This window comes from Vulpes vulpes, chromosome 13 (assembly GCF_048418805.1).
Source record: "Vulpes vulpes isolate BD-2025 chromosome 13, VulVul3, whole genome shotgun sequence".
NCBI lineage: Eukaryota > Metazoa > Chordata > Mammalia > Carnivora > Canidae > Vulpes > Vulpes vulpes.
In genome coordinates this window covers 1,964,550-1,977,342 of record NC_132792.1, presented here as the reverse complement: position 1 = coordinate 1,977,342, position 12,793 = coordinate 1,964,550, and the positions used below count along the sequence as shown (strand labels likewise).

Below are 12,793 nucleotides of genomic sequence, written 5' to 3'. Positions count from 1 at the left end.
GAAAGAAGAAATAAGCCGTGTCCGTCCAAAGCCTCAGGGGCTCGCTGGCCCGGCAGCAGGTACTGCATTCCCCGTGCTGTCCCCAGCCCCGGCCTGGGTGCTCACCAGCTTGCTAATCTCTTCTTGCCGATCCGGCGCTGACCTGGCAGTCGCTCTGATCATGGTTGAGGTCTGATTGTCGGTCAGCTTTTTGATACATCTCTGTCCTGCTACTATGTTACAGACCTAGAAGAAGAGACGCAGACAGGGCGTCAGCCCCCGTGCTGGGAGCCGGGCACCGGGCGCCGGGTCGGGGTCTGAGCTGGGTGTGGGGCTGGTGCCCTGGCTCCGCCCGTGGCGCTGCCGTCTCGTAGCCACAAAGGGTGATGCGCCTCGCAGACCCCGTGGTGGCTGCCCTGAAATCTGCCAGCGACAGGAGGCCCTCCTAGATGGGCCTGGCCTGGCACCAACCGAGTTGGGAACCTCACAGCGTGGGACCAGGAGGCTGCCGCCGCCGGGGAGGAGACCGGCCTTCCGGACCAGGGCGCAGCCGAAGCAGCCAGATGTCTGGGTAACTGGACCCGTACAGAGTTTAAGGCACTCGCAGCAAAGTGTTAAAACTTGGGCCTCTGTTTAGCATTTAATCTTTCCCTGCCAAGGTGAAGGAATCGTAGCTTTTCTGTGCATCCTCCCCCTCGAGCAAGGGGCCTGCCTGCTGGACACAATGGGTGAGTCCCCGATCGGCACGGGAGTCCCACGGGAGTCCCACCGGTTCATTCACGGGGAGGTGTGTGCGAGGGGTGCCCGCCGGGGCCCTCCCGCCAGCCCCAGGCAGCGGGGACGGACACGACACTTGCCTCGAGGGGAAGGTAGGTGTGTTTCTGCTCCTGTCCGACTTGTAAACATGGGAGGTGGGGGTAGCGCAGAACCAGCTTGTGCCTGTCCTTGAAGTACTGGGCCACCGTGCACTCCACCGTCTGGCCGCTCTCCTGCTGGAGCGGGAACCTAGGGAAGCGGAGACGGGGCTCAGGCCAGGAGCTGTGCGGTGCCCCCAGGGACGGGCAGCGGGCCGGCGCCGGCTCAGCAGGGCCACTTGCAGGGGCCTGTCCGCGGACGCCAAAGAAGGTGGTGGGGGTGTGTGGAGGGCGAACGTCCAAGCACGTTCGAGGGGGTCAGAACCAAATCACGCCCTCCAGGTACGCAGTTCGTGAACTTGCATATTATCTCTGGAGTTGAGAAATAAAAAATACCCATATGCATAGAATAGGCAATAGTCCCAGATCGCAGGTGTCTACGGCATGTGTAAGGAACTGGGGACAAATGAGGACACTAGCTGTGCCCGTGGCGGGCTGTGCCCACTGGTCCCAGCTCAGCCCTGAAGGTTGGAGAACAAACAAAAACGATCCTCTCTCACCTGTAAAATTCAGGAAGGAAAATCGACAGGGAGCCACCAACCCCTTCCCACCCCACGGGATATAATTTCATCACTTTATTTCTTTAGGTGTGGGTTTGGCTCTACTGAGCCGGAGGTATAGCTCTAGAATTTTTAACCACAATGAAATGAATTCTTAACAGAAGGGTCACTGCCCTAGAGTCTGGACCTCAGAGCGACAGTGAGCGCCAGAACTGATCTGAGTGGGGGACTAAGGCCGTTTACGTTTGGTGGCTGGCGGGCCGTCGGGTCACGTTGCAGACGCGGTACTTCCTCTTCATCTGCCCGCAGTGCGTTATCTCCACCTTTAGACCTGGCAACACAGAGCAGCCGAGTTCAGTGTCAAGACCCACCGGGCCTGGGGCGTAGGCCCCACTTCCCCGCACCGGCTGTCACCGGTGTCAGACCCAAGCGGAGGGTGTCCTAGAGCAGCTGCAGGGCTGCACTCGCCCTGAAGGGGGGACCTCTGGGCCCATCTCACCCACAGGGACGCCCCTTCTGCTCCAGAAATGCCAAGGCCAGAGGCTGGACACTGTTCTTAAAGATAAAAGAGGCTGTTGGCTCAGCTGAGACTCTGTGCTTCCTCCTGGGTTATTTTTAGCAACGGGCACTTCTGATGGCCTTTAGAGGGCCCTCCGAGAGGACAGGTGCCGGGGGGTGTGGCTCGCGGCGCGGGCGACAGGTGCCGGCCAATTCGGCGCGGCTGGGTGGACGGGCCTGGGCCAGGCCACTGCACTCAGGCCACGTCTCCTTGAGTGGAAACTGGGCCCGGTGGGCCCGGACGCTGCCAGGGTTGTGAGGGCCACGTGACAAGGCATGAAAGCATGCTCCCCATTCCAGAACAGCATGAGGTGTGGATTATAACCACCCGCTGCTCTCTGGTGCTAGAGTTCAGTGACTTGGACGTCACCGGTCAGTGACCTGCTCCTCACCCTACGTGGAAAGCCGTTTATTTAGAACATGACTAATCCTGCTCTGTGAAATGGGCTTAGTTCATCTCTGTGCTAAATTCATCCCACGGCTAATCACTCCCCACCACCCCCCGCGCCCCCGCCAGGAGCCCCAGAGCAGGGGAAAGGACCTCGGCCCGACGTGCAAGGCAGTTTGTTACCCACCTTTGATTTCTTTGGTAAACTTTACCCTTTGGGAATCTGTCAGAGGTTTCTGTTGTTCTTCAATACTTTTAAAATCCAAAACTTCACAAACAAACTCGATTACTGGCTGTGCCTTATAAAATGCAGTTGCTGAGACTGTAGATGGGAAAGAGAAAAGCAAAAGCATGATGTGTGCCCGACGGTGCCTCCTCCAGGCTGGCCGCCTGGCCCCTGGGGTCCACCTGCAGGCCCTACGGGTGGGACGGAGCCAGAGGAGGCCGCCTGAGACCCCTTCCCCTCAGGGCCAACTGGATACAGTTGGTGGAGCCCAAAGATCAAGCTCCCCTCTGAGAACAAAATTAGCCTTAAGGTGAAACCCGCCAGATCACAACAGCCATCACCTCGGGCTTTCTGTCTCCTGGTGTATTTGTTCCCTTGTACGATCTGACACTGAGTCTCCCAGGAGGACAGGCCACCCCGAGTCTGGCGACCAGCCAGCAGACCACACCCCAGGCTGGCCCCGAACCCCCAGTCCTACCAACCAGGCCACAAAAGGAAAAGGGGAGACGGAGGGCAGGCCCTGCCTGGTGGGCATGGGCAGCAGCACCGGGGAAGGAGTCAGGGATGCAGGCCCGTCCCAGTGCCCTGAACCTCAGCAGCAGGTGTGAGAGGCCACGTCTGGACGGGCCACGCGGGCGCTCCCCGCCCCTGCCCCACGACAAAGACTGGGGCTGCACTCACCATCGATATTCAACATCATCTTCCAAAGAGAAGGTCGGACGGACTGATGGAAGCCAAACCACACTTCCCGGCCCCCGCCAAGGGGGTTGGAGCAGCCCTCGGACGCGGTAAAGAAGGAGCGGCCCACAGGGGTGTACCTGAAACAAGAGACCCCGTGTCCGTGGGGCTGACTCCAGGTCTGCCGCTCGTGGCGACAGTGATGCAGGCCAAGACTCACACCAACAAGTCTGCCGTTTCTGTCCTTACGGAGTCACGGCCACCCACCAGCCGTGCCTCTGGATGCCACACACGGGCTCTGGCTGAGCAGGGCCTGGGGTGCACGGGGTGTCGCCGGCTTCAGCTCGGGTGTCTGACACCCCTCCCCTCCCCTCTGTGCTTTAACGCTCATCCTCCAGGACTTATCTGAGCACGTCGCTTCACCCCTTCCTAGAACAGGGGTGCTGTGTGTGCAGGCACAGGCGGAAGGGGCACCTGCCGAGTGTCAACCACAATCAGGCCGAGGCGGCTGGACCGAACCAGCCCCGGGCCCCAGGGAGCCTGGCTGCTTTGCCAAGGAGTGTGCGGAGACGCGGCACCAGGCGTCCACTCCGTCTCACGCAGCAGGACAGGCTCCCAATGCGCGGAGGGAGACGGGAGGAGCCCGGCCTCGCGAGCGGGGTGGTCAGGTCCCTGTGTGAGGACCCTCGCACACCTCCTAGGGGCCGGGTGCCCACGTGAGGGGAGCAGACACGCTCTCGAGGCAGCAGCACCAACGGTGCCTGGTCACCCGGGACGTGTCATCACTAAGGATGCATCCTTCAGGGGTTGAGTCGTCCACCCTACAGGCTGCGCCGACAACCGGACTGCGGACACGGTCCCTTCTCTCTCCCCTTTACACATGTTGATCCCGCCACTTTCTCTATTATTTTTCCTAAGTGAAAATAAACTTTTCTCCTGATTGTAAAAGCAACATGGTGATTAATTCAAAAGAACGCAGGAAACAAAAATTGCAGTAATTTCTGCCGCTCATTTGAAAAGTATTCAACATTTTGGCAACTAACCTTCTAGATTTTTTTTCTGGCATCCACCTGCCTTCCTCCCAACACAAGTTCCAAGCAGTAACGGATGACCCCCCGGGACCTGGGGGAGGCTCCCCGCCAGCCGGCCGGGAATGCGGCCGCCCCCACCCAGGCCTGGAGACTGAGAACACCAGGGTCCCGGGAAAATCCAATGGGGACACTTCAGAGCATGTGTTCTCACGCCCACAGAGGGACAACGGAAGCCCCACTGCCCTTCAAATCCTAGAGCTCTGCCCCTACTGGGAGGGGTCAGCCTGGAGGCCCCTCTCCCGTCGCTGGTTCACCCCAACAGCCCTGAGGCCCTACCAGGTGCCGCCCTCCTGGAAGGAGCAGGCGTCTCAGGTCAGAACCCCGAGGCGTCTGCATGTGGCAAGGTGGCCTGGCCCGTACGAGGCCGTCACACAAGGAATTAGTGCAGCCTCGACATCTGGGAAATCACGAGCCATCCCAGCGTCCATGTGGAATAAAGCAACGGGCTGAAGCATCCAGCGTCCCCCGCAGCCTGTGTCCTCTGGGCGGTGGGGGCTCCATCGGGGGGCACTGGGAGCATCACCCTACTGTTACGAGTCCCACGCATGAAGGCCACAGAGACATGGAGCGGGGCTCACAGTGTCGGGCAAGTGAACGCTAATCCCCAGTGTGCACGAAGACGGGCAGGCCATCTTTTTGTGCTAGTCTGAGAATTTTGGAGATTTCTTTTTCTTTCCTTTTTATTTTTTTAAAGTAATGTCTGGCCAACATGGGATTCGAGCTCACAATCCTGGTATCAAGAGTCACATCCTCTACTGATTGAGCCAGGGAGGCGCCCCTGGTGACTGATTTTTATATTAAAAATGTTTCATGTTAGTGCTATAATTTTCACCATAGAAATCCATGACCATCACCTCCCTGACTCCAAAAACCCACTCATCCTTGGACAGAGATTTCCCGTCCTCCAGGGAACGGTCAGGGTCAGAAGCAGACGCTCCTGCTTCCTTGGTCCTCACCTCATGGATGGCAAATGCCTCATGACCACATCCAGGGCCTGGATCGTCTCAAAGGGGACGCTGGGCAGCCGCCCCGAAAGTGCATCGTGTAACGCCTGTAAGCTCACACAGGACACCCACTTGATGGACACCTTGAAGATGCGGTCCTTTCCTTCTCCAGGCAACGTGACCTCCAGCTCCACCTGCGAGGAGATCCAGAGCACACGGTTATTCACACTCGCCTCTGAGAAGCTGCTGGGAGGTTGGGGGCAGTGGGTCAGTTTCCAGAACACTCCTGGGTAGGGAAGTTCAGCCCATCCTTTGTCCAAGCACGCACAGTGGGACGTACACAGCCCTGGCCCACGAGCACCGGCACTCAGCGGGACCTGGGACTTCTCCCTGGCCCTGCACAGAGGCGGCCAGGGGAGACAAGCAGCGACAGACCGTGTCGTGGAGGCCACGCCAGCGCAGGGCGGATGCTGCACAGCAGGTCCTGCCCTGCGGGTGGGGGCCTGGGAGCTAGTTGAGGGCCCAGGGATTAAATCCCAGTGGAACTGGGAACATGCAGTGGGTCTGGGGGCTCCCATGTTCTGGGTCCCTTAAGGTAGGTTTGCGGTGAATAAACCATAAACAAAAAGCCTTCTCAGAAGACAAGAGAAGGTAAAACAAACAGCCAAATGCTAACAACTGCAGACTCCAGGCGGGCGTGCACGCCCCTACAGAGCCTCAACCTTCCTCTCTGACTAGGCAGGTCCACAACGAATAGAGAACGCAGGAGGGGGGGACCCGCCAACACTTCCAGAAGCTCTTCTACAGACTGTGTGCACCTCTAGGTACAAAACGCAGAGAAAAAAGCTTCAACTACAAGACCTATCAGAATCTCCTGTGAAGGAATTAAAATTCTCGGCCAAACCTCAGGATATTTGCCACAATAGTGCTCAGTGGTCCCCAACAGCTCTGTGCAAGAGAACTTTTGTGATAACGGAAACGGTCTCTTCCCATGCTGCCCAGGCCGCCGGCCGCCTGTGGCCACTGAGCAGTGGAAATGTGGGCAGTGTGGCCAAGGGACTGAATTTTCAGCTTTGTGCACTTTTCCTGAGTCCACACTTACACGGCCACGTGCGGGCAGCGGCTGGCGTACTGGACGGTGGTTGGGAGCGGGCCCCAGGGACTCACTCCCCGAGGCAGACAGCGAGTCCCTCCCCCCTCTCCTCCCGGCCCCGAGCGCCCCTCGCCTCCCCACCTTTACCCCTTCGCTTCACTCCCCCACTTGTGACCCACCCTGCAGCTCATTATTCGGTCACTGAGGGGGATGTTCTGAACACTTGGCGCACACAGACCCCCACTCAGCAGTCATTGAAACAATTTCAATATTTGCCAACAATACTTCCCAATATTGATGGAACATCTCATTTGACAGGTGACAGGGGCACCTGGGTGGCTCAGGAGGTTGAGCGTCTGCCTTGGGCCCAGGGCATGATCCTGGGGTCCCGGGATCGAGTCCTGCATCAGGCTCCCTGTGTGGGGCCTGCTTCTCCCTCTCCCTGTGTCTATGCCTCTCTCTGTGTCTCTAATGAATAAACAAATAAAATCTTTAAAAAAGTTAACTTGACAGGTGACAGATTATATACGTTTTATCCCTGAACATCCAAAGATCCCAGGAAGGGAGACTTTATTCACTACTTTTTACATATAAAAACGCAGATGCTTAGACTAAAAGCGTAGCCCGTGGAACTTCCCACGCACTCACTGGGGGGCTGTCACCCTCGGGACAGCACAACATGGATGCATGGCCACAGCCCCTATGCCCAGCCCACCCCAGCCCTCCAAGTCCCCAAAGGAACGGGGGTCCATCCCGCTGCCTGTGCACCATCTGCCTGGAACGCCCTCCCCCGCAGGCCAGGGGAGTCACGTCCCAGGCCAGGCGTGCCGGCCGCACAGCCCCCGTGCACTCCTCACTCCCTCCTCACTCGAGAGGCCTGCAGGCCCCTCTCAGCTCCTGAGGAGCTCCGTCCTCACACACTCACTACCCCACATTCACACGTCATGAGAGCAGCAAACAGACTGTGTGAGTCCCCTGCACCCGTGTCCAAGAGGACACCTGCCCGGCAGCACTCAGAGCACCGTCCCGCCTGACAGCCACTAAGTGGCCGTGGCCCAAGCCCAGCGAGGACACAGCAGTGAGAGCACAGACGCTGCTAGGCGCATGGACCTCAGGACTGACCAGCGAGTCAGAAGGTCTCGGTGATCGGGTCCCTTTCAGAAAGAAATGACGTAGGTGACGGATGCACACACAGCTGCTAGAACCAGGAAGGCCAAAACCACAAGGAGCTGCCACCTCACACCTGTCCAAATGGCTAGAATCAAAAAGATGAAAAATAAAAAGTGTTGGCAAGGATGTGGAGAAATAGGAAACGTGTATTGCTGGCAGGATTGCAGAGAAAGATAAATGCCATGTGACTTCATTTATACCTGGAATTTAAAAAACAAAACTAATGAACAGAAACAGAAAAAGAGATTTGTAAACATGGAGAATAGTGGTTCCCGGGGGTGGGGGTGGGAGGATGCGTGGAACGGGAAGGGGACAAAGAGGCACAGATCTCCAGGTATAAGGAAGGACGTCACAGGGATGGAAAGCGCAGCGTGGGGAACGTGGCCAATGATACTGTCATGACGTCGTGCGGGGACTGTGGTGACCACACTCCCCGCGGGAGCGTTTCCTCATGTACAGAACTGCCGGTCACCATGCTGCACACCTGAAACCAATGTAACACTGCATGTCCACTATCCTCCAATTAAAAACAATAGTCTGAACCCCCCCAGCCCCCACCCCACGATCCTGCAGGACTGTGAGCGAGCAGCCACGGGGGGACTGTCCTTAAGGAGATTAGAGTCCGGCCTCAAAGATGTTTCTATGAAGTAATGAGGCGTTCAGAGAAACACACCAAACTTTTCTTTGCAAGAAAAGCCCTGCCATGCCATTTTGCCACATCAATTAAGAAAATGTGAAAAAAAAAAAAGAAGTGAAAAAGTGGCAATTACGTGAGGTGATGGATGTGTTGATTAACTTAATTGTGGTGATCGTTCCACAACATATACATCTATCAAATCATCATGCACACTTTAAATATATGTGCAGTTTTATTTGCCAATTATGCCTCCATAAAGCTGCGGGAAATGCCTCTATAAGCAAACCAAGGTGGGGGTACTTAGTGGGGTGCGTTTTCCTTCAGCAAAAGATCCTTATGTACATTTTTTAAAAAACGATTTTAGTCACTCATTCATGAGAGACATGGAGAGAGAGAGGCAGAGACCCAGGCAGAGGGAGAAGCAGGCTCCCTGCAGGGAGCCGGGTGTGGGGCTCGATCCCAGGACCCTGGACTCCGGCCCTGGGCTGAAGGCAGGCGCTAAACTGCTGAGCCACCAAGGCTGCCCCTTATGTACATTTTTAAGTGGATTCAGTCCAGCCTCTTCCCTGCCGGACATGGTGCCAGGAGGCTGCCTGGCACACCTATGACAGCTTTGGGGTAGCGGCGACTTCGGGAGAAATGCCCCATCACGGGGCAGGGCGGTGCTGGGCGTCAGCTGTGACACAAGCCTGAGGACATCCTCACTCCGGGCTGGGCCGCTGGCAGCAGAGTCCGTCCACACAGCAAGATCCATTTCTGAACACCCTGCAGCCCGCGACCCCAACAACGCAGCAGCTCAAGGCCACGGACTGGAGGCGTGGGACGCCGGGGCCCCTGGCTCTGCAACCTCGCAGGCCCCGAGCATGGGCAGGTGGCTCCCCGGAGCCTGCCCGCCTCCCAGAGCACCTGCCGGCACCTGCAGGCAGCTGTCTGGGACACAGCAACGCGACCACTGCCATCCTCTGCGCGCAGAACCCTGAACACCAGCTTTCGGCACCAACCCGGGCCCGGGGAAGGGGGAGCCAGCTGTGAAATCCAGCCTCTCCAGACAGACCAAGCCCCACACTCAGTCCCTGCGCCTCAAAGTCACCAGGGGGACAGTCAGAGCTGCCAGGGGGACAGCCCGTGTCAGCACCTACACGGGGGGAGGCAGAGACGAGCACCCGCATACGCAGGAGGCAGGGGCGTTTCGACAGGGTTTTCTCGTCCACAACTGGGCTGTCGTGTGGCCGAGGCCCCGGGAACTCACCGCCACCTGCTCCCGAGAGAGTCGAGCAGCCCTGGCAGGCGCCGGGGCCACACACCGGAGGGGCCACTCGCCACCGCGGAGGCTGCGCGGCCGCTGCCCAGGCCACAGGCCCTTTCCGGGGGGGGGGGGGGGGGGGATGTGCTGGTCACGCCCGTGTCAGATGTGCACGGGGGCGGATGCGGAAGGCCATCCGTGACTGCTCTGCGACCAATCTCTTCAAAAAGTCAACTGTCGTCCCTCCAAATCACTTTGGAACAAGCCACAGTCCTTCCTAGTACATCTGCGAGAGGTGTGGACACCAGTCACCTCATCAGGTGGGAGCAGCAGGCACGTCAAGTGGTGGCTCTGCCGGGTGTAAGCAACACCCACTGAGCACCTCTAACCCGGGCCAGCTGGGTTCAAGGCACTTTGACAGACGCCGTGGCTCTACTGGGGGGACCCTCAGCCCTGAAAGGCAGCAGAATAGCCCCAAAGAGCAGACAAGGCCAAGCCATCCTTACCTGGATGCTGCCCAAGGAAGGGACCAGATGGACGGCTGCCTTGCCGACTGCCTCTGCCCTCCAACCTCCTGACCCCCCGAGCCAGCCCAGAAGCCCCTCTGCCTTGCCCAGAACCCCAACACCCTGTATCTCAAGTCAACAGTCACGGGTAAGCGCTCGCGGCCCCGGCTCAATCTGGGGCACAGGCAGGAGTGCCAGGCAGGACACCTTGTGCTGGCTGTGCTCCCCCACGGTGAAGGCCTTCCACGCAGGGTCGGTCACCTTTTCAAGATGTGCCCCCGGCCTGACATCACCTCCCTCCAGGAAGGCGACACTCAAGCCTTCCCTGACTAAACGGAGACAGCCTGCAGCTGCAAGAAGCTAAAGACCCAAAGAGGGGCCCAAGGCTGGACGCAGTGCCAGGAGCAACCAACGACGCATTCTGATCTTGCAAATCGCGTCCTGTTACTGCCAAGAAGGCCCAGGAGTCAGAGCCAAAGTAGTGATGAACTCCTACAACATCCTCAGTCTCGATTCTGAGAAGTGAGGGCCTGGCCTGGGCCACAGGGCCTCTCCTTCCACTCTGGGGCTGGAATTAAGGTGTGGGAGCTACTTTGGCAGGAGACAGTAGGGGGTGCGGGAACATGTTGTGTGCAGACCTTGACAGGAGTCACCTACATGCAGTTCCCACCCAGCTGCTGGCAGACACAGGGTGAGGGACAGTTAACGTTTTCTCTTACTACAGAAGTGCCCACCACACAAAGGAAAGTGGGGGAGAAAAAAAAAGAGCAAATGTAAAAGAAAACAGCAGTGAGACGATTTGCTACAAGAGGTGAGTATATGGGAGCCGGGGGGGGGGGGGGGGGGCACATCATATCAGCCGTCAAGCAGAAGAGACTCATGTCTGCGCATCCCAACTGTTTGACAGAAACTTAAAAATGACGAGGAGTGGCCGGGGGAGGCTCTCCAGGCTCATCTGCAGGACGCACAGAAGGGTGGGTTCAAGCGAAGAGACGGGAACACCCTCTCCGTACAGGGCAGTGAGCACGGAGGGCACACCCGGACCTCTCAGACCACCACCCACGACCACCGGTATCTGCGAGGTGTGTGCTGTGGCCCAGGCATCGTCATTACGACGTTTAAACCCTGACAACTCAAAGGTATGATTTGGGACCAGCAGCGTGGGCATCACCTGGGAGCTGCTTTTTAGAAATGCAGACACCCTCCCCCCGCCCAGAACCCACCTCAGGGACACAGACAGAGTCATCACTGGTGGAGACACCCTTCCTGGGCTGGATTCACTCAGTTTTCACGAGAACCCTGGAGGAGGCCTCTGTACACCCCCCTTGGGGCTTGGCAAGGTGAGACGGCTTACCCACAGTCCCACCACCGGACAGGGCAAAGCAGGGACCCAAATCACATCAATTTTTACCCGAGTCTGGTTAACTTCTCTAAAGGCAAGTTTCACGTCGAAACGCTGTATCGACTCCCCCACCCATTCTGAAGCAAAAATATTTCTATGCCCCGCCTCGTGTCTAATTATAAATATGTACAAACTGTGAATAAACTCCTTATGCTTTTTTTCTTACACAACTTTAAACAAAAACAAATGTGCAAACTCCACACAAAGCTCCATAATCAATAAGTTTCAAAGGCACCAGCATGCTTCTTTGCGAGGCTTGATCCCACTCAGCAGACAGGCACAGGGGGCCCGGGCCTCCCTCAAATTCAGAAAGCCCATGTCAGTCACCCCGCGGCCCAGCCCGCCGTGCCCGGCCGCGCACCCCCGTTATCTCGGGACCCCTGGAGACCGGCTGGTGAGGAGCCTTATCACCACCGGCCCTCCCTCCAGCACAACCGACTACTGTTATCAGAGCACGGCCACGTCCGAGCTGCACCGCCCGCGCTGGAGCCACCCGGTCTCCTGGCAGTTCAGACGAGTGCCAGGAGCTCAGTCATGCTAAGACTGTCAAAAAGCAGAAGAGCAAAACCATGAAATGCCCGTGGAGAACCTGCAGCTCGCTGGCCAGCAGCCTGACTCTGGGAGCGCCGAGCTCCGCTCCTTCCCAGGGACCCAGGGCCTTAAGCAGCTACTGCGTAGGTCATTCCCAGAGCGAATCAACCTCACTGCTCTCACTGGGACAGTCATTAAGATATACTTGTTCCTTGGCTGTGTTGTCTTTTTTTTTTAAAGATTTTATTTATTTATTCATAGAGACAGAGAGAGAGGCAGAGACACAGGCAGAGGGAGAAGCAGGCATCATACAGAGAGCCTGACGTGGGACTCGATCCAGGGTCTCCAGGATCACACCCTGGGCTGCAGGCGGCGCTAAACCGCTGCGCCACCGGGGCTGCCCTGCGTTGTCTTTAAAGTTTGTGTGAAGATGACTTCTGAGCTGAGCCTTTGCTCTCCTATTCAAGAAGAGCACCCGTTACCACCCTGGACCGGCCCATTTGTTGGAAGATGTGCCGAGAAGTGACAACGTCTCGGCAGAAATTGTATTGCTCTTTAGGTAAAGCCTGGATGATGGCAAAACAATAAGAAAAGGTGATCTATTTTCATACAAGCACTACCTGTGTTGCTTAATGATGGAGGATTATTGTTCAGTGGGAACACAGGCCGCGGGTGGACCTCAGCTGATTTCACGGTCTTCATCACACACTCCTACGCCCCAGCAAACGTGCTCTTCCAGAGGGCTCCACAGTCTCACCACACGATCCGGGCTCCAGTAGGTGTGACGGCGGGGCGCGGCTTGTGCGTACGGCGTGCGTGCAGTATGTGCGTGGGTGACACTTAAAAGTATAGTTCCAAGAAGCCCTGTCTCTGAACCTCGCCAACCTGCCCCTCTGACACAGACAAGCACAACACATGGAAGGTAGTTTCTAC

At 57.5% G+C, this 12,793-nt stretch overlaps 1 protein-coding gene across 1 annotated transcript in view; it reads right to left on the bottom strand.

Moving 5' to 3' along the window:
* AGO2 (argonaute RISC catalytic component 2) overlaps positions 1-12,793 on the bottom strand; it is a 100,576-nt gene that overhangs the window by 19,545 nt on the left and 68,238 nt on the right. Inside the window, exons 4-9 of the mRNA XM_072733816.1 lie at positions 5,291-5,472; positions 3,247-3,383; positions 2,527-2,661; positions 1,637-1,724; positions 837-984; positions 106-225 (exon numbers count right to left, since the gene is read on the bottom strand). Coding sequence (XP_072589917.1) covers positions 106-225; positions 837-984; positions 1,637-1,724; positions 2,527-2,661; positions 3,247-3,383; positions 5,291-5,472 — 810 coding nt within the window. The remainder of the gene's footprint in view (positions 1-105; positions 226-836; positions 985-1,636; positions 1,725-2,526; positions 2,662-3,246; positions 3,384-5,290; positions 5,473-12,793) is intronic.